This window comes from Agelaius tricolor, unplaced genomic scaffold (assembly GCF_023055355.1).
Source record: "Agelaius tricolor isolate 1412-34295 unplaced genomic scaffold, bAgeTri1.0.p SCAF_10, whole genome shotgun sequence".
NCBI classification, from domain to species: domain Eukaryota; kingdom Metazoa; phylum Chordata; class Aves; order Passeriformes; family Icteridae; genus Agelaius; species Agelaius tricolor.
This window is the reverse complement of record NW_027269270.1, coordinates 25942892-25965297: the sequence shown is the minus strand read 5'-3', so window position 1 is coordinate 25965297 and position 22406 is coordinate 25942892. Positions and strand designations below refer to the sequence as shown.

The 22406-nt window shown below is 39.5% G+C and overlaps 1 protein-coding gene across 4 annotated transcripts in view; it reads left to right on the top strand.

The window, feature by feature from the left end:
• The window catches only part of MYLK (myosin light chain kinase), a 195011-nt gene that overhangs the window by 587 nt on the left and 172018 nt on the right, over positions 1–22406 (top strand). For 2 of the 4 annotated variants that reach the window (XM_071435293.1, XM_071435296.1), the window contains exon 1: positions 22098–22305. The exons of the other annotated variants lie outside the window; for them this stretch is intronic. In XM_071435293.1, coding sequence (XP_071291394.1) covers positions 22278–22305 — 28 coding nt within the window. In that variant the 5' untranslated portion in view covers positions 22098–22277. Of the gene's footprint in view, positions 1–22097; positions 22306–22406 lie in introns of those variants that run through there. 4 annotated transcript variants of the gene reach the window in all.

The window sequence follows — 22406 nt, the reverse complement described above, 5'->3', positions numbered from 1 at the left end:
GGCCTCCTGAGCCTTTCCAATATAGAGATGCATATGTGGAGACACGTGTAGCAACATTCCTTCACTACACATCTACATCTTTAATGCTTCAGACAAAATGCATGTACTGGGATTTTAATTTTTTTTTTTTTTACTTCTGCTGTTCCTAAAGTAATTTGTATCATGTTGCACAACATGCTTAGTCTCAGAGAAGGATAAATCCTGGTGACACCACTTAAACATCCTGCATGAGGATGGGGGATGGAGATGAATGTTTAAAATCATTAACTTGGCAGAGGCAGTGAAATCACTTCTCTGCAGGCTGCCTTCACGCTATGGAGCAATATGTTTTTGGGGATTCTTTGCCTTTTAATCCTCTTTCCTGTATGTGCACATCTGGACTCTGGCCTGGCACTGCTCCCTGCACCCAGGCTGGAAGGGAGTGGCATGGCAGACTAGCAGGGGCTGGAGACCAGGGATGAAAAGACAGGGGATCCTTCCCTCCTCTTACTCTTTTAAGATACTTTTTGCCCTAGTCTTGTCTTGTGCAAAGTAAATCCACAGGAATACTCCTAGAGTCGGAAAGTGGAATCAAAAGTGTTTTGAAGGCTGCATTATTCTCCCTACAGAGGGAATGGCTGAGAGGATAAGTGCAAATACCTGATTCCACACCCTTCTTCCAAGGGGTTTCCAAGCATTTGGAGGGGAGGGCGGTGTGAGTGTGGAGTTACATGACATGCAGAAGGTGTGTTCCCCACTACATCTTTACAAAATGATGCTACTTCTCTGTGGAGTGCTGGAAATGCCATTTCTGTCAGTGGAACTGTAAGAGAAATAGTAATTTCTCTTTCATTTTAAATGCCTAAGAGAATAACAATCTTTCTCCTGTTACTTCCTGCACACATCTTTATTTTATTCTATTTTGCTAATGACTTGCATTGTTATTTTCAGAATATGATATGTGTCTCCCTGTGCAACGATATATTTGCTGAGATGTTTCTGGAACTAGGTTCTAGGAGAGCATTTTAGGAGCCTTCTGTTTTTAAACCCAAATTATATTTACTAATAACTGAATATTTAATTTTCATCTGGCACATATCCAGTATTTTCTGTTTCCTTAAGTGATACTGTTCTTCTGTAGCTGGTCGCTGCGTGCTCTGCAGTTTGTAACAAAATGCTCATGATAACACATTTTCATAGTACACTAATGTTACACCCATCTTAGCCTTTTACAAATGAATGCTACAGGACAAATATTTAAACTCCAGAAGTAACTGGAGTGATTTTGTTGGTTGTAGCAGGAGAATGTTTGCTACCCGAGGACCAGCCACTAGAATGATAGGCGACCTGTTACTGGCATTTAACCTTTTCAGATGGACATAAGCAGAAAGGAAATGCCTGGTTTAATAAACATCACAACTAGAATTTTATATAAACGTGGGAGGCTCACACCAGTTAATGGCACTGACCCCATTTTTATTGGTCTTGTAGGGAAGTCTTAAAAGGTCTGCTGCAAAGAAAGTTATAAATCAGATACTATTCTGTTGCAAGCATGTGTCCATAGCTTTAGTTGCCCTGCTGCATGGTGCAAAGGAGAATGAAGGAAATCACTCAGTGAAGTTCTGTTGGTTTGCTTGTATAATGCTGAAAGGGAATTTATAAAGTCTGAAATAAACTGAGATTACGTATTGCCATTGGCTTAGGTTAAATGTAAGAGATGCATAATTTTTCACCAGTTTTTCAGTTTTTGGTCTGTTTCGTGTTCTCTGTTCTCCCTGGCTCCTCCTTTAAGTTCATTAGGACTTCCTCTGGGCGATGATCCGATTTTTACAGTCAATCAAAAGCCATACCAATATCCTTACACAGGCCAAATATACTGTACTTAGAAAAACTATAAACCAACAGCTACAAATTACTTTCAGAGCCCTCCTAAAACAAAATGCAGATGTAAATAGAGTTCAGAACTGCTCCAAATGCTGTGCTTTAAAGCTGTGGAGTCTAAATCCAGAAATGTGCTCAGAAGCTCTATTTGAGAGCCATGTAAGGAGATGGCTGAAGTTTCTGGTTAGACTCTGGAGAATTGGTAGCCACAGTCTGTGGTTGTTGGACTCTTCTGGGTAGTTTGAATTCAGGTCTGAGCATGGGCTGGAAGTGATCCTGGTTTTACAGACAGACTCATCTCCTTTCATTCATAAACTTGTCAAGTACATAATAAAACATGCTGTGGTTGTTTGCCTCTGCTGTGTTTAGAGCTGTACTCAATAGTTTTTCCAAACTTTATTCCACAGGTATGAGTTAGGAGTAAGGAAGGTAATTTTCTTCTCCCTTTGCTGATTACACACACTTCTCTCTTTGATGCTAAATTACTCTGGTTTTTTATGACCTCCCATGGAAGGTTAGGTGATCCTTTCTCTCATGGCTCTGGAAACACCTTGCTGCACCTGTTGCAGTAGACTTTCTAAACTTTTTCTGTGGCATCCACTACACCAAACAGGATCTTAGCAAGCTTTGTATAGCTGCCTTCATCCCACTGATGGGAATGCTTCCATGGTGTACATTAGGGCTACATATGTTGTTTGGATTTCAGCACTGGATGCAGGGAAGATATGATTAATCTATAGTGCTGAAAAGGATTCATCAGTGAAGCCAGATGGTTCCAGGTAGGATGGACTCTGGATTTTTTTTTAAATTTAGCACAGCTTTAGATGTCATCCACGTTGTCTGGGTGTTACTAAAATCTGTGTCTTTTACAGTATGGGTTTTGCTGAAATCTTTGTCTTTTCTGAGCAATTGTACAGGGTCTATGGAGTGTGCTAGAGCAAGGTCTGTCTCTAATAATGTTTTCATTAAGCCTCTCTACAGACAGAAGAGTAAACTAATTGCCAGACTAACATGTCATTTGGCTCTGTGAACAAGCTACTGAACACTAACTTATGAATGGAAACTTAAAAGGCTCATTAGCAACCTGCTACATGAAAGAAATGCCAAAGTGAAATGAAAAGACATTTATATTCCTGTCGTTGTTGTTGTTGCTATTAAAGCTGATCTAGAATTCCAGTTTAGTTTTTGTGGGAATCTTAACTAATTTCATAAACCTTTTTTTGCCTCTGAACTTTCAGCAGCTGCTCCTTCTATAAAAGCTAGGAATAACTGGTTCTGCTTTAGTAGGAATGAAAGGGGAATTGAGCTCTATAGAAATGAGGAGATTAGAGCTTCATGAGGCATATACCCATTTAATGCTGCTGGAAACCAAACCTGCTTGAATAATCTTAACTCTCACTTCTGGTGAGCAGAAATTCTAGGGGAAAAAGAAAAATTCCCTTAGTGACTTATTAACAAAGGCTTTTCAGGTTTGCTGGGATTTATCATGTGAGCCTAATCTACCTTTTGTTCATCCAGTTGGCAGGCTTTAAGATTTAAAAGGGTCTGCAGAAACTCCTCCCCCAAACTCCTTATTTAATTAAAGAGGCTTGGTGCATTATTTACTTTTAAGTCTTCCATTTATGTGGGAACAATGAGTTTGGGTTAACATATTGTAAAATATTTGTGAATGCTGCATTATAAGCAAGGAAAAGAAACAAACTTTGGCAACACCTTCAAATTCACACTGACCTAAATGGGTTCAGTGAAACTGACTGAAAGTGAGGCTAGACATATGTAAATGTAAAGTATAAACACAGGTGTGTAGCTCTACAACAAATTTGTCAGCTTCTGTAGGTGATTTCAAGGGCCTGGAGGAGGGTTAGTTTCATTTGCTTCTCTGAGCGTCATCGGATATGCAGATCAGGCTTTGCACATACCAGTAATTTTTATGTTTTGCTTTGGTAGTTCATCAAAGACAGACTGGTAACTGTAGTTCTCTCACTAGCTCCCTCAGTTCCTTCTCCTCCCCCACTCCATTCATCCCTGTAGCTGTGAGCATCAAGTTGCAGATAAAACGACTTCTGAGAGAGCAATGGGATGCAGCTCTTGCCAAAGGCAATTAAGTGCTTAGGATTACAGTGTGCTTTACAAAGTGTGTTCTTGCTGAATCCCTTTCCTCTTCTGTTTGCTGGCACTAAACAGTTTCTTGGCACTTACCTTTGTTGTAACAAGTCTGAGCATTGCTAAACTTCACTACAGCATGTCTAGCAAGCTGCAGTGTCTTCTGTTTTGAGGATAGTCTTTCTGGTGATTCTTTACTGGGAGTCAGCTTGACCTCATCACCTTTGCTGTAATTGGATTAAATTCACTCACTTGCCAAAGACACAACCAGCTGACAGCATATTAATTCTTCAGACTGAAGTGCTGTTTTGTATGCATAGGTTCCATGGTACCAAAGCCATTTTTAGGGCTTGTGACGCAGCCAGTGTGTCACAGGATACAAAATTGTCACAGAGGGATGTTTTCAGTTATTTTCTTCATCAGGAAAGAGTTCAAACAGACCACACACTCTGTGTGAAAGCAGAAGATCTAACCTGTGGGAGAAGAAATGACTTGCTCTCTTTGCCAGTCCTGTGCATCACTTGCTGCTGCTTCTTGTGAAATGTGATAAACTGCTGAGAGCCCACAGACATCCTGGCTGAGGAAAGTGAGTGATGGCTTGTGCTGTTTTACACACTCACTGCAGTTTATTTCTAATTATTGCACAGCAGGTTAAAATCATTATTCTGAGTTGTTGTTTTACTGCTTTTTTTTCTGTTATTCTTCAGCAGTCCTGTGACTGGAGGTATTTACAGAGCGACAGGATGATATCTGAACAAAAGAAATGTACCCAAAAAGGATACTGGAACTGTGTAGTGAAGGATAATCTGATCACCAAGCCTGTAGTTTCACCCAGAGGCCTTTTATATACTGTTTAAACCAGTGTAATCCAGCTTTCAGTGGGAATCACTGCTAAGCAGCAAAAATCACTATCCTGATTGTTAACCTCAGCAAAATGTTAAAGGATGAGTGAGTAATGGGGAGAGCAAGGACCAAGTTGCAAATACTCTTACAAAGAGGATTTGGGAGACACAGTATGGCACAGGCACTGAGATATTTCAAATAATGAAAGGATCCCAGTTTTAGCTTTTCTTATCTGCCTGGAAGTACTGCAAGTTTCCTGTTTGCTGCAGAGGCCTCTGAGAGCTGTGCTTTGCAGGCAGCATGGGCCAGAGGAACTAGAGCTCCCAGCTCTGTATTCCGAGCAGGGCATTGTTGCACTTGATTTCAAGGTGATGCTGCTTTCTCTAAATTCTATAAACTGATGAACATTTCCGGTGCAAAACAACAGGCAAACAAGGGGTGTGAGATTTTCCATATCTTCTAAATGACAGTCACAATTTAATTTACTATGTGAATATGCAGTGCAAATAATAACCAGGATGTCTGCTCTAATACCCCATTATAAAATGCATGTAGTTGCCTAATATTTTTGGCAATGTTGACTATTAAGAAGTTGCTTGTCTCCTAATGGAAGACATATATAATTCCATTAATTCTCTATAATGGTATAACCAGTTTGTTAAATACTGAAGTAAAGGGTTTTTGTCATTCACATATTTTATGTCATGTAATTGGAATCAATGGCATTAAAAAAAAAAATTAAAAAACCCCTCAGGACCAAAATACTGACCATCTCTCCTGGACAAAGATTAAGTCTGACTGGGTGAAAAGAATAAAGTATGTGGGCATGTTCTGTAAGAATCACTCACTAAGTCCAGGTCAGACATACACTGTATGTTCTTACACTGTTGATTGTATCAAAAGGAAAGTTACAAACCAAAAGCAACAAGCTGCATTTAAAATACACAGGAAAGAAATTTGTCAAGAGTGGCCTGCTTTATTTAGGTTATTTACCTCAGACCTTTTAGGGTCATAAGCTTTCCTTTCCTTTCCTTTGGCGAAGAAGATATTTAGTCAGTACTTCATGTCTGAAAGCGTTACTGACTTATCACTAGTTTAAGTCCAGCCTGGTTTTGGAGGTGAGAAACCTCTTCTGTTCTGTGCAGTGTGAGTTTACAGCAGAGCTGTTGTGGGTTAGGCTGTGTGGCAATGTCTGCTGCTGTTTCAGAGCTGACATTGTGGTCCTGGTGGCCTCGGGGGTGTATCATGGGCAGAGCCTGAGAGAACCTCGCAGAGGGAGCCCTGGCTTGGAAACAACAGCTGGTGTCTCACCCCCAACATCACAGCAGTGCAGTTCCTCTGACCTCAACAGAGTTGCAGCATTCATAGTTTTCAGTGACGTGGGAGCAAGACTGGGCCTATATTCTTTTAACTGGTCTATTTAGCAGCTCTTTTCCATATGCAGTCTCCATGCCAGTGACAGGAGCTTCCTGGAACTGACAGCAGACACAAAAGACCCTCTTCTCTAAACCACTGGATCTTAAGAATTTTGAAAGGATGTTACAACAAGCCTCATAATACACCATTGTCAGGCTCTCTCTGAAGGGGCCTGCAGTGGTATCATACCTCTAAGCTTTCCAGAGGGGGTGTGATGACCCCACATGGAAAAAAATACAAGAGTAATGGTTTGGGTGGCTATGAGGAATTTTGTGGTACTACTTCCCTGGCTGTAACTTGAAACCAGCTGGAGGCATTTAGTGCTAACTGAACTCTATATAAAGAGGCAGGCAAATATCTGAGCATGTATCCTGCAGGTTTTTTAAGAAGAGATCTTGGCTTGTGAGTCCATGCATTCTGGCTGCCCCTTTCTCACAGACAGGGGAGTGGTGAAAGAAGGTTTGTTTTATTTTCTCCTACATTTTTCTTTCTTCTTCCTACTCATTTTCCTGTTCCTTTGCAGCACAGCAGTTTTTCATGTTGCTGTGAAAGTGTCTGTGCTTGTGAGTAGAGTGAGCACATTTGAATGGAAGAGGCCGTGGGTTTGGGAAGTGTCGAGCTGCAGCATTCCCAAGGGAGGGGCAGGATTTGCATTCCCTCCCTCAGCCGTGCTCAGGGATGTGCCTAAAGGTGTGTCTGTGGGATGGCGGTGGCTATCCAGGAGGGAATCCCCTCACGGTGAGGGGGCAGGAGCCGGGCTGTGCAGGCCTGACCTCCCGCCATGCCGCCTTCAGAGCAATTCCTGCCGTTTTACCTCAGCCCCGGCCTGTGGGACCAAGGCTTTGCTTGGGGAATTTTGCTCAAGTTTTATGCTAAAGTCAGCCTGAACATGGGCACTGGGGTACTTATTGATCAAATAATCCCATCTTGTGCAGAGTAAAAGCAGTTTCATGTGTGTTTTCTTAAAATGCTTCTAAACTCAGTCAGCAGAAGCATTGCTCCTTCACTTTACCTGAAATAGTGCTTTTATCAAGTTCACCTCAGATGAAAATAAAGCGTTGAGTTCCCATTCAATTTTTTTAGTTCTTCCCTGATACAGAGCTCAGTAATATTTCTTTTCCAAAGCATTTCCAAGCTATAGCAGTGGATGTTGATGTGGCCCTGGTTAGCCTGAGGAGAAGTGGGGGCTCACTTCCTGACTGGACCACAGGGACAGCCAGAAAATGAAGTTACAAAAATAAGGACTTGCAGACACTTCACCAGCAAGGACAGTTGGACATGGTCAGATAATTCTTCAGGTAAAATAGTGTGGGACTTGTTCCATTCTCCATGTGTGCTGTTGACCTTAAACTTAATGTAGGATCCTCTAACTACAAATGCTGTACCACTTTTTGCTTTGTCTCAGAGGGTGAAAGCAAACATATATGTGTAAATAAGTTTTAGTACTTGTTATTCCATTGATTTTATATTATATTGTACTTTGCTGGACAACTGGGGTAACCTTTGAACTTGATGATCAGTTAAGCACTGCAGGATCCTGAGGGTTTTTTATATGCACATACACCTATAATACAAGTACATTGTATTAGTAATGTGTGGCTATTGATATTGGAGTAGGGGACTGTAGTAACAAGCCTACTCACTAAATTGCAGAGGAGAAAAAAGTGTGATGTTTCATGTCTGTTCATGCCTGTCATGATTTCTGTGGTGAGCTTTCCAGTGCTAGTTCATTTCTAGCTGGTTTTCTTACAGGCTTATAGGTGTAAGGTTTTGAGACAGATTGTGCCACAGACAGGAACAAGAGAACTTTGTCAAACTTTGTTAGTTTATCTGTGTAGCATATTTTTTTCCTGAAGAGCCAAACAAAAATATTTTTTTAAAACTGTATGAGTAACAAGTTAATGAAATAAATTGAACATCAAAACAAAGGATGTCTTGAAAACAAACTTGCTGTAATTGCATTTCTTGTGAGCTTTGTTTTGTTTTTTTTTTGTCCAAGCTAATATTTCACTTACAAGACAGGAAATACAGTCTTGCTGATTGCATTTTTAGAGCTATGAATAACTTACTGTCTTCAAAGATGGCGCTAATTTAAAAAATTCTTCTAAAGTGAAACTTCGATGAATTATAAATGCGATTGGGTGGGTAAAATAATTACTTAGTGTACTGTGTGTGCAGATGTTAAAGGCCTTTTTAGGGAAAGGGTGTTAAAAGAGAAGTTCTGGCACCTGTAACTGGTCTAAATTGTTTCATTTCCTTTTCTTTGCTGGTTGTATCTGTCTCTGTCCCATTCTCACCCCTGTCATGAGGGAGAATTAATGTGTTTGCTTTCTATCACCTTGCTCTTTTGTTGGGATCATTGCTTATCCTCAGGAAGCAGTGTGATGTGTGGAAATGCTAAGTCGCCCTAAAAAATGAATAACTTTAGAGCTGCCTCAGTGCTCCAGTTAGCCCAGTGTTGTGTCTGGCAAGTTAACAGGAGAACCTCCAACAGCTGTTTCTCGAGATCCATTTCTCTCCACACATCTTCAGTTTCCACAGCTCTTCTGTTAAGAATATTAGAGGATATGTACCTGTTTAGTCGTTTAGGTGTCTATTTATGGACCTGTTGACTGGAGTTTGTTTAATCCCTCTTTGAACCCATGAACATCCTTTGCCTTCAGAGTCTTGCGTGACAGCAAGTTCCAGAAGCTTGTAACCTACTGGATGAAATGTCCTTTCTATTTAAATGAGTTGGTTGCCTTTAAACGAGTACTGTCTTGTTCTTGTTTTGTAGGGTTGGGCAAACAACTGTTGTGCATTTAGTAGCTCATGGGTTTTTTGTTATACCTGGTAATATCCACTACATATGCCTTCTTTCTGAACTGGGGACTCCCAGCCTTTTTAGTATCTCCATTTCTATCTGGACAGCTTGGTAATGTCCTCCTTAGTCTGTGGAGAGCAGGTCACAGTACTAAAGTTGTGGGAGCACTCAGGCTGTGAGGAGAAATGTCCTGCCTTCCTCTTTTTCTGAAGATTTCAATGATGTTTCTGGCTTTTTTTGACTGCTGTCGAACACTGAACCATCAAGGATGGCTCTAGCTTCCAAGTAGGAATGTTTAGAATTGATACTGCCTTGAGGAATTACTACACTAAAGCTCATCTGCCAACATTTTCCTCAATAATTTAATTTTGTTATTGATAAACATGTTGAGTAACACCAGTCCCAGCACTGATCCCAGGAATTACATTGCTGATTCCTCTCCATCTTAAAAAGCCTGTGAAGCATTACTCTTTCTAATGTTCACTCTCCTACTTCAATGAATTCAGACTTGCCAGATTGTGGTTTCCAGGTTCCCTACACAGCCCTTTCTGCAGCTGGAAGTTATGCAAGCAAGATTTGTGTTTCTCAGGCACAGAGACTCTGTAGCTCTGGCTTACATACCTTGGCTAGTGGTCTGTAAATTCATATTTGAGTTTCTTCAGAACCTGTGTGAAAATTGTTTTGTCTCAGTGCTTTATTAACATCTAGCTTCCTTGTTCAGTCTGGTATTTCCTGATTTTACTTCAGATTGGTCTGGTTCCCCTACCAGATTTGCAACAGAGAGTGCACTGGATGTGTAAATCTCCCCAAAGATTTCATCAGTAAAGGCTGGTGTAAAGAATTCCCTGAGCTTCTCTGCTACAGCTGTATCATCCCTATCTGTGCTTTATACACCTTTGTCATCCAGCAGCTGGACTGCTTTTCCTAGCTAGTTTCCTGTCCTTGATGTATTTCAAGAGCTGTTTACTAGCACGGTCGTCTTTGTTTGCAGGCAGTTTTTGGATTGTCTTTTAGCCCTTTTAATTTCCTGCTTACATTTTACTTGCCATGTTTTATGGGCTCCCCTGTCTTTACTTAAGCAATCCATTTTCTGTGAGCTGACCTATGCCCTGCAATACTCTCCTAACTCTCCCTGAGTCTTCCTGCTTTTTGAACTGCTCCTTTTGAGTGTCCTCTTTTTTTTTTTTTTCTTTTTTCACATCCTTACACGATTCCCTTTCTTAAAATTAAATAACTGTACATAGGTTTTGTTTGATGACCCTTACATCAGAGCTGTTCTTTGTGTTACTTAACAAGTAGCCTTTATAGCTTTCTCTGGTTTGGATGCTCCCTGTACTTAGAAGTTTCTTTTCCACTGGAGAGCTGTATATGGATCTATACAAATGATGTTATATCATCCCTTTCTTTTACACAGGGGCTACTACTGAGTATTTCTAAACATCCTTATGTGTACTTGGTGTACAGCACCTATTAATATTGTAATAATCTGTGGATGCCATCTACCAAAACTGAAGGGCACAAGCTTTGTATGCAACTGTCTGGTGCTAATGGAGCTGGATATGTTATTGCCTTTGCATGCATGCAGTATGTGCAGTGGTGATGAAAACTTTGCACTTCTGAGACCCTGAACTAAATTATATATAAAATTCAGAACCTATGCACTTGAAACATCCAACAGGAAGAGAGCCCTGCTTTTCCAGTTTTGTAAACATGAAAGAAAACCTGAAGGCGAACACTCTGTGGTTATATGAGAAGTCTCTGTGGACATGTTTACAAGAGCTGAATTGTGTTTATATTCATTCCTGTGCAATTACTGGAGGGTTGTCCTTATTCCATAAAACATGTGTATGCATTTGAAGGAGGAGTACAGGTGTTTACTCTCTACAGATGCACTTTGAAGGACTGCTTGTACAGATGCAATCCAGCATTGAAACAGAATATGTAAACAAATTATTGCTGAATAATAGTGCTTGGCTAGTTGAAACTAATATTAATCAACAATACCTAGCTAGGTGAATAAATGTAGGTACTGTCTTCTTTTTGCCCTGACCACAGGGTTAAAGTCTTTGTGGTTTTTTAATTTTTTTTTTTGTACCACTGTGGCACACCCTGTCCCCTGCTAATTGCAGAATGCCTCACATTCTGTAAATGGAAACACCTAAATTTGCAGAGTTCATCTGTTTGAGCCTTTACTTAACCTGTGAGTTCTGGACCATCTTGCTTCAAATCTAGCTATGTGTCTGTGCTTTGTTGTTGAAACTCTTGGATTTAAGCCTGCTACATTTCTTCCAGGACCAGAAAGCTGTTGGAAATGTATATGCTGTCTCTGGGTGATGACTTTACTGATGAATTGCAGGAGTTTCTCACCCTTGATGAGCTAAATAATGAAGCAGAGTTCTATATTTCTATAGTTACTGCAAAAAAAAAAAAAAAGAATGTGAAATTGTCCAGAGCAATTTCTTCATCAAAGCTGACCAAAATAGCATCTGTGGTGAAAACTTGTGCCTCATCACTTCATTGTGACACGTGCAAGAGAAATGATGTTAAAGGAAACAGCTGCTTGTCATGAGAGGAACTGATCTTCATGATACAGAAGACTTCTTACAGTCCTGTATCTGACTAACCCATTCTCTTGAGTGATTCCTTATCAAGTGAAATTTCTGTGGTTGTCAGGATCTTTTGTGGTCATTGACTTCTGTGGAGGGCTTTAGCTGTGGTATTGTTCTCACTGCCAGGCTTCAGAAGGATTTTTATTGTTATCTAGAGACCATCTTCTACTTTGCAGTTGGATTGGTAGCTTTATATAGCTATTACAGCCAGACTTCACTTGTCTGGTATCTAGGTATCAATAATTTCAACAGGAGAATAATTCATTGCTTTCAATTATTTTTTAACTGTACAATACATTCCTTAATTTGGATTATTTGTAGGATCTCGACTAGAATGTTTCATGAGTGGTATGGTCATAGTCCGTAATACTTTCATCACTAGGTTCCAAAACACTTTACAGAGGAGTATCAGAGAGAAAGGAATTTGAAAGGACTCCTCTAAAGCCTGAAAAAAGGTAAGAAAGATGAATATTGTGTTTTTATGTCTGAATGCAAAGTTGTCTTAATTCTAACTAAAATCAGTTTAGGAGGTTATTGAATAAAACTTGTGAGTGAACATATTTGCATTACCTTTAATGAAGGCTTAGCTTTGATTTAGCTTAATGTACCAGGAAAAAAAATGAAAACCAAAATAGTCACTTAGAAATGCAAATGTACCCATGAGAGTGTTTAGGTATCATCAAATATTTAAACTCTTAGCTTTAAACTGCATGCTTGACATGCAGAATTTCTGGTGCTCACTGGAGAATTTTTTGGGGTGAATTTTTTAGCCTAATTCACTTTGAGTCTCCAATGTGCAATTCTTTTTCCCCCTACTTGAAATTTAATATTAGTTCTATTAGTTCAACTGGATTAATTAGCTCAAAAACATGTGCTTAGTTAAGTGGCAAGCCAAAATGAGAGCTTCAACTTCTGAAACTGTTTTTACATTTACTATGATGACTTATTATCCATACTTGTTCTACTCTGTTGATCAAGAAGCCTTTTAGGTGCTTATAAAATAGACATGAAGCTACTACAAGCTACTTCTGGGAGTTGGTAGCCTGAAAAAAATAACTCTTCAAACTTATTACATGGACCTGTAATAAGTCCTGTACCTTGCCCCTTCCAGATGACTGAGTTGAGGTCCAGTGTCAGAATTTGATATTTTTATTTTGAACAGCTCTGGTTAACTTAAACTCAGAACAAGGATTGACTGCTTCCTTTTGTATGCTGAAGTTACATAGTACAGTATTTAACTGGGAGTTATGTTATGCCAGCTTGCTGTGCAAACACTGAGGAAAGCCTTGTCACTGCCTCTAAAGAGTTTTGTCCAAGATGATGAACAGCTGCTTATTTCTAGTGCAGTGATATATCTACAGATTGATAGCTATGTATATAATTTTTCTAATGGGGAGCTGTACTGAACTGATTAAAACTGATTATTTGTGATATGTTTGTTTCTTTAATCTTGAGATTTACTGTGCTTCTGCTTTTACTCTGCTGCTTTTCAAAAGTGTGTGTCATTTCATTCATCTTGTACCATATTCAATGGTGTTGTTAAAAGAGATATCTCAAAGTGATGTGGAGTTTTTTCTCAGTTGAGAAAGATAGGAGAACAGAATCTCATGCAACACCTTTTTTTTTTTGTATTACTATTTTTTCCTCCTGAGTTGTTTCCTTTCCTCATACTGTAGAATAAAAGCATTTTCAGCTTTAGATTTCTGCAGCTTCAGTTTCCAGCCCCTGGGTTTTGGTATGTGTCTGAGATAACTTTAGCATCTGGTACTGCTGGGTTTCCTCTGAAGGTACTGCTCTGTGTGATAAGAAAGCTTGTAACCCTCTCAAACTGAACTTTGTATGGGTTTTGGCTATAATATGCATATATGTATGTATTTATATTTTGCTCTATTTTCCCCAGTCTCCAAATCATTGTCATGCCCCATTTAATTCTCTCCAGACTTTTTCAATGTCCTTTTAAGGACAGGAGTGAGGTGGAAGACATTTTCCATTATATGCTTGTGCGTCAAACTGAGAGGCCTTGCTCGAGCTTCGAAGTTCTCCAGAATGGTAAATTTAAACCAAACACTGGGGAACAAAATGCTAATGCTGTGTACTTTTTAAAGAAAAAAGGAGGGGAAGATCTAACTAGGCCCTGGGGATCCATCTTCACTGTGCCTTATTACCACAGCTTTATCCTTTCCAGTTCCTAAAGATGCTGTCAGTATTGAACTCTAATGACCTGATTAATGCATTGGAGGGATGCCTATAGGTTGTGGTATAGATATTATTTCCAGATGGCTTCCTGGCAGGCAGATTGGCAACAAGATATCATCTTTGTGGTGATGAGGAGGAAGAGTGTGGATATTTTACTTTTTATTTTAATGGAGCTTGTCTCAGCAAATAAATACCAGTCATTGGGTCAGTTGGTCTGAAAAACAGTAGCTTTGTGGTAAGCTGAATTCTATAGATTTATTGGAGTCTATAGAGTAATACAGGAAAAGGATATGATATCTATATTGCTTGCAGAGACTTAAGAGCCCTGTAATACCTGCTCCTCCTTCAGTCAGCAGGGAGTTGTCTTTTGAAGCTGCATGTATCCTGTGCATGTGAAATCTCTGGGATAATCCCAGTCATGTTTCTTGAGGCAAATACTGGATTTCACAGGATTGAATTCAGAGAATTGAGTTCAAGCAATAAAGCAGGCAGCAGCTGTTAAAAATTCCTGAAACACCACTGCTTATAATTTTCTTTCTGTATTTTGTGCTTCTGTCAGGCAGCACTGATCAGGCTCAATATAGATGAGAAAGGGTTAAATTGAATTACTGACAATATCCAGTGGGTCAGACTGAATGAGCTTCCCCTTTGCAACAGCAGTGTAATGTCCTACCCACTTTTCTGACCCACAAAGAAATTGCTTTTTTTTTTTAGTTGACAATGTTTTGTGTTCATGATGGCCACATGTACAGCTGGTTCCATTTAACCCATGAGACTGAAATGTGAAGTAGCTTCTTATTTTTATTGTTAAAGCAAAGATTAACCTCTAATCTCCTTTTTCTTACATGAGGATTTCTTCCATACATCAGTATATAAAGTGCAGACTTGTTGGGCAGAAGAATCAGCTGGGAGACTTGGAGTGTCACAGTGAATCTGCCTTTGGATTTGAGTCCTTTCAGTCCTAGAAAAATATTTCAGTTCCCTGAAGGGAAAAGAGATGGATTCAATAAACCGAAAGTTTTCTTATTTTTTTGGTGGGATTTGCAAGCTGTGCTGTTTCACCACTTCTAACTCATTTTAAAACCAGTTCAACTGTCTGGAAAAGCTGTTGCCTGTGCCAGCAGTATTGTCCATTTGTTTTGTGCATCACAGCTTACATAGAAATTTCCCTGAACTTTTTCCTTCCACCTTCATTGCATTCCTGTTTCACACACATAAATGCCTGATACCCCCTATGGATGTGCCAGGGCACAATTTTCTTCTTTCTTACCTGTTGATCTCTTTTAATGTCAGAAGAGATTAAGGTGGAATGAGATGTGTTTTGATGACTTTGAGACCACACATGCCCCCAGTGGTTTGCACAGAAAGTGCTTATGGAGATGGATACTGTAGCTCTAAACTGCTATTGCACACACTTTGACATTCAGCTTAGGGAGAATGTTGTGCCGTTGAACTTCCTGGGCTAGAAGAGAGGAAGATAATAAACTGCTATAGGAATAAAGCCTTGGCCAGAGTTTCAGGTCTTAATAACAGTTTTTGCTGTGAGGAAGCTCTGAAATTGCAGTGATTCTGAGCCAGGCCATGCTATAAAATTGAGATGTTGGAGACAACTTGCTCATAATGTTCTCTGAGATTTTTTTAGAGACAATGTGGTTCCTATTGCAGTATGCCTCCTCATTCTAAGAGGACTTGCAGCTGATTCTACTACTGCTGTTGACATCAACAATGCTGTAAACTCTGTTCTTTCTCTTAATCAGCAAATATTTTGTCTCCTAGACTGTGAAGCAGTGGTTTCTTTGTAGACATGGGCTTCTGCACCCTACCTCTAGGCTGGTAGGGTGCAGAGTAGCAAGGAGAGGCTCATGGTTTTGGCTAAGTTCCATTTTTCTACTTCATTTAAATTCACTTTTTGACCTGTTCTTCATCAGCTTCACTTCTGAGTTCTACACTGGTTCTTTTTACAGCCAGATCTGCAAAAACACCATAGGAGTTTGAAATGATGGATACAAGACACAACATGAGAAAGCCAACTCCTTCTGCCGTACCTCTAAACCAGCTAAATCCCTAATGTATGATTTGTGTCTTGTGTATATCTGGCCAAATGTTTCCATGCCATAATTTAATGGCAACTGCCTGGTGATCAGTTTCTAGTGGAAGGATCAGTAAAATTTTCTTTGGGAAAGCTTTTGAGGAAAACCAGTGTTCATTTCACCACTTAAATTGTCTTTTGACGACCCACAGTAGCCTGAAAAATACAGAAGCAACCCAAGTCTTGCTCTAGTTTGAATTAAAAAGTGGAATTAATGTGGACAGAAAATACATACCAGTGTCATTGGCTAGTTTCTTCTATAGGAAAATAAATTGGGTTCCTTGCTATAGATGTTTGAAGGGGGCAGGAAATGTTTTGGCTTGGTCCATCTAAACCAAGGAAATCTGAAATCGAGATTTATGTTCCCAGTGTAATTCTTAGAGTTGTGGGCAGGGAGGGAGAAAAGGAAGTGTATTCAGTGGTATGAGGCTAAAGGCAAATTGCCCAGATCTGCCCTCAGAAATGTAAGCACAACTTTCAGTAGTTTCAGAGAGAACTGCACAAAAATAATGAGAGGATAATGTGTACACAAAAGTATCCATCTCTTGCACTATCCTTGCAGTGAATGAGACCCAGGTGGGCCTGTCCAGCCTTATTTACAATGGCTGTGCCTTACAACCTCTTTCACAGTCTGACAATTGGTGAAGTTAGGGCTCTTTATTTAGAGGGATTCTGCTCTCTGCCATATTTGAAGTGTTCTTCTGGTTTCTCACCTGAGAATGTTCACTGTTCATTTTGCACCTATGACTGTTATGCCTCTGGTTATCATATCCTCTCAGTACTCAGAATTATTTTAGCATTTTTCTGTTTGGTTTTGGTGGTTTGATCTCAGTTAACAGTGGCTAGCAAGAGTGAGGCTCAAACTCAAAAGAGGGATGTTTATCGTAAGATAACAAAATTAACCTGGAGATTATGGTCACATGGAAGTTAACCCTATTAGGTTGGAAAGATGCAGCTTTTGGTGTGGAACTGTTGTTCTCCAGAAGCATCACTGACTTCTCACTGTGCTTCTCTGCTGTCTCTGCAAGAGGAGGTGGGAGCACTGATGATATTGTGCCCGTGGTCCCTGGAAATGCCCTGATTTTACCCAGTGAAAAGTGAGCTGTGCCAAAAAGTTAAATTAGAACAATTCTTCCTAGTTCCTCACTTTATATCTCAACTTTTAAGTTCTTGAAAATCAGCAGTGTGTTTAGTCCTCTCCTTGGCTGTACCTCAAACTTGTTCCTCAGTAAACCAAAATTAGCTGTACAAAATATTACTTAAAGTAACTGTGATTTGTCATGTTTTATACCTCTCAAAAGCTGTTAGGTGGTATATTAAAAAGAGTAAAGAAAATAATTACTCGTCTGCAGTATTAACACATGAAAGCAACTACAGTTTTCTATGAGTTTTCCTAAAAGTTATTTCCATTTGAAATATTAACTTGGCTCCAGTAAGTATGGCCTGTGAATTGTACTGTCCTTCTTCCACCAGAGAGCTTGCTCAATTAAAGCCTAGAAATAATGCAGTTAAATTTATAAAGGGGAGTATTTGAGGCATGTCCTTTCTTCCAGTTTCACCTTCTAGTAAAGCCTCATCACACACACAGGTGCTTTGTCCCAGTGGAAGCCATAAGGAGGCTTTGAAGCTCATTTCCATAGCCAGTAGTAATTGCCTATATGTTTGTACCAGTCCCCTTGGGAACTGTGAGACCCACAGAATCTTAGGCTACTGTGTTGCTGTATCTTCTGCTTCCTCAGCCAGCCCAGAATACCTAAGGTAATAAAAGAATAAAATAAAATTGTTTTATGACTCCCATTCATCTCTGCACTGAAGTTTTGTGCAAACTGATAAAACTCTATCTCTCCTCACACTAGGAAGTACCAGAAAATCCCCTTAAAATGTCTCTTGGATCCTCATTTTAAATTACAGTTATGGGCCATATTAAAAACTCAAAAGATAAATAATGCTTGTGTCCTGTCTATTTAGGTGGAGAACTATAGCATGAATTTCTGTTACTACTGCAGGGGCATTTGCAGCATTAACATTTGCTGGTTTGCAGAAGAATTGCTCTGCTTCTTGCCTGTGCACCAGATTTGGATGCAGTGAGGTCAAACCCAGATTTGCCTTCTTTCATTTGCATAATATAACATTGACGCTTCCCAGCTCCCCTCCTGTTCTCTGTTCCCCAAAAGTATTCTAATATTTGGAATTTGTAAACATAGGATTTTGGATTCCATATGCATCTGGAATTGATAAACTGTTGGTATTACAGAGATGTAACCCTTTATACCTCTAACCTAGGAATGCTCTAGAGAGAACTCACCGGCGCATCTGATGTAGACGCAGGCAGATTCTAAACAGCTAAAACCAAACTAAGAAAGTTGCTGCTGAATGAGTGAAATTTTCATTGAAAACTATGTACCCTGGGGGGCATAGAATTTTCATTGAAAACTATGTACCCTGGAGGGGGGAATAAAAACAGTAGAATCCGTTTGGCAATAAATGCAGCCATAATATTTTTGAGCCACTAACTGAAGAGGTGTGAGTCAAATAAAGCCTGTCAGATGGCATTAGTGGGAGAGAGAACCTTTTGGAAGAGACATGATAGTGAAGGCAAAAAAACCCTCACCAAGCAAAAACCTCACTCCTAACAGAATCTTGGATTAGTTGAGGTTCAGTGAATGGCTTTGTTAAAAACACAAGAAAAGAATTTAAATAGAGAAGGCCTGATAAGGTGCAGGGCATCAGAGATCTGTTTCCATAGTGACAGTGTTCAAACAGAGGCCTAGAGGGACATGAATACCATTGCAGATGAACTCCGTAGAAGACATCCATCTGCCAGTGGGGATACTCCTGTTGATTGTCTGAGGCTTTTCCCTATTAGTTTGATTTGGGGTAAAGGTGGTGAGGGGAAACAAGGCTTAGACAAACTATTGACTTGACAGACTACTGCTTCCTTCCATCTCCTGATTGCTGCATTTTGCATGTCCTCTCCACATATTTTTATTTTTGTAAATTTACTGTCATAATTGTTAAAATTAGAGAAAAGGAATAGACACCTCCACCTCTACTTGCCTACTGAGGCAAACACCACTTTACACCAGTGTGGGATTAAAGTATGCATGTTCCTTTACATCTTTCTTTATTCTCCTTTGATAAATAGGTGCACTAATCTAAGTGAGCTCCTTGTGAGAGTAACATGGTGCATTTCATGTTTTGTGTTGCCTACTGTCCTGATGATCCTGTACTGGGAAATTCACCAAGCATCAGCAGGACCTTGTTTTCCTAATTGATGTTTTTCCCTTTGAAAAGGAAGATCAAGCTATGATTAGAAAAGAGCTGTTTCATGTAACAAATATTGTGGTGTTTGAGTTCTTCCTTCCGTTTTTCTTCTCAAAATTCTGTGGATTTTTCTTAGTTAAGCATTCTCTGCAAATAAGCACAAACACCTTAAGCTATAGCTGTATGAAAAAGATTTTAAGATTGAAAGCATACCAGTCATGTCTGTCTAAATCATGATACATTTTGAAAACCCCACCATCTTTGACTAAAACTGCAGCAGTTCTTGGACTTAAACTTTTTTAGTATGGGCTGAATAAACAACGTAGTAAAAGAAATTTATGTAGAAAAATGGTAGAAAAAAGTTTTTGTGGGTCTTCAGCAGTTTGGCTTCATTGCATAAAAGACTGAGGCAGTATGGAAGTGCTGATTTTTATGAGAATGGCCAGGTTAGGACAAATGTCAATCACACATGAGCAGCTTCATACTTTAGATTGATCAGCTCATGCTTATCATTACCATGACAATTCTTAAAGTGTTTGAGACCATATGGAGTCATTGAAATTGCATCTAGTCTGGATCTGGTCATTAACCTGTTTTCATCCAAGAACACAAATAGATTGAATTGGGAATGTTGTGCACTCTTGACCTTAAGAGTTAGGGAGAATTACCTAGGGGGGAGTTTTGGCTTTATTGAGGTAAATGTATTAAATTTTGACCCAAAATTTTACCTTTAGTTGACCCAAAATTTTACCTTTAGTTGACCCAAAATTTTACCTTTTAAAGTAACTTGAATGCATATTGCAAAATACTAACTTTCTGTATGTTGATTCAATAGCTCCTTTATGAAGACACATCCCAAAGGTACTCAGAAGCAGAGGGAAGAAAAGCAAATAACAGTGAAAGTGCAGTGTCTTGGCATGAACACACTAACTTTACACATACTATTCTAGTTAGACTGGGTGTTTGTTTTGGTTAAGGAAACAGGCTAGTACAAACGTCCTGTAATGGCATAGATTTGAATATATAACTTAGACTGTGATGATGACATTAAACTTGGAAAAGAATTCATTAAAAAAGGATATTTTTGCAGGAACTAATTATGTTTTGTAATGAAATACATTTTTACATATTCCATGGGGTGTTTTTTCTCTCAATCATAGCCCCTCTGAGTGCCAACAGAGCAGATAATACTCATTAAATTCTTCCCCTTTTCCACTCCTACATTAAAGGGGAGAAAAAAGTTTACATTGAAATTTCTTTTCTTATTTCCTGGGAGGAATTGAGAGCTGCAAATCACAGCCACCAGGGCAAAAGTTATTTCTCTTCAAATGGCATGGAAGAAAATCTCACTTTTAGCTGACCTCTACTTTTAATGAAAGATATTATTTTACTCTGTGCTATTGTATTTAATTTAAAATCATGTAAATTAGCAAGAAACTGAAAATTTAACTCTTCAATTTCACTATTTCCTTTTCAAAGAGATTTCATTGGTAAGTGTATCCTACTCTAGTGATGGATTTACAAAGATTTCATATTTAGTCTTGCTGCTCAGCTGTCAGTCAAATCACAGCCTGCAATTACTTGAAGGGGAACTACAACTATGGAACACCCCAGCTTTTCTCAGCAGTGGCAGATGCAAAAGGGATGGGCAGTGTCCACAGGTTACAGTTTGAGTGGTTCCTATTGAAGCTTATGAGTGTACTGCAGCTGTGAAATTTGTTGCCCAGAAATGGCAGAAATGGAAATTCTTCTTCAAGCAAGATTTTGGGTTATGGATGTGTAGAGATCCTTTCCAGCTAACATTTCCTGAGACTCAGCCATTATGTTCCCTGCTTATTGGTTTTCCTTCTTTCATCCTCATCCCTGAGTAAGGGAAAGACCTTTTACAGCATCTCACAAAACTGGTGAACTCTGTGAACTCTGGTGAACCAATCTATGACTCAATGAACTGGTGAACTCTGTTCTTGATCTATTCTTGAGTCATAGATTGGTTTGGGTTAGAAGGGCCCTTAAAAATCATCTCATTCCAAACCCCCTTCCAGGGCCAGGGACACCTTCTACAGGACCAGGTTGCTCAAAGTTCCAGTTATCAGTTTATAAATGTAGACAGCTCATTTATTGGAAAATTTCTGAAGCAGTCTCTACCATTCCAATTCTGCACTGTTCTGGATCTCAGCAAGTAATGGTACATTTTTATCATATCTTCATATGTGGGGATTTTTCTGATGTGACAAACAGTCTTTCTGTTCATGGAAATGATATTGTCTTACTTCTCTTATTCTCCTCAATAAAGAATTTCAGGAATTCAACTTAGAATATATTATTAAGACACCATGTAGAGAGGGACCTTTGAAAAGTTGCATCTTGGAAGAAAGGAAGATATTCAATCTCCAGATTCTGGTCCTTTTGAATGTAATGTGATTTTATTTTCAGCCTGATCCAGATCCCTCTGTGCTTGGTTGGGTGGTAAAGTAATTAAAAAGGGAAGGGTAAGAATATGAGAACGGGGGGTAGGGGGACAGGAAGGAGAAGGTGAATGTTGTTATTGGTAACTGCTGATACTTAAAGTGTGGATCCAAGGTCCTTCAGGGCTGAAGATCAGAAACATGTTTCTTTTGCTTTATAAGCACTAACAACAGACACAGCTCCAGGGATAAGGAGTTTGCACTTAGAAACACAAAGGTCCCATCCTTTTATAAATAAAAAATCAGGAACTCTCTCCTGGAAGGATGAAGTACCTTAACAAAGGTCACTGTAGTTACCCCTTTTCACAGAAACTGATAGTGGCACAACTCATGTATTCTGAGTCCAGGGCATTACTGCCAAGTCATGCTTTTCTCTCCCTAATGATTTCCAACAGTCTGGTCAACAAAACAGAGAGCTGGTTACCAGGGAGCCGGCAGAGCCTGTGCCTGTGCGATGGAGCGAGTGCCTGTGTGGATTTGCTGCATGGGATAAAACCATGGTACTGCCCTCCAAGAGCCTCTAGAAGTATTTTTCTCTCACTTGCTGTCCAGGCAAGCAGCATTCCACCTGTGGATTTGATACCTTAGAAGTTTCCTGAGCCAGTTGCTGTTTTGGAACCTGCTGCTGCATGTGCAGAACCCGGAAGCTCTCAGTGGGTGAGCAAAAAACAATCTTTTCCAAGCACCCTTTGAAGTATATTTGGTTTTTAGGAGTGGATTAAAACTGTTCAATTTCTCTGAGTTAACATTGAAGAGCT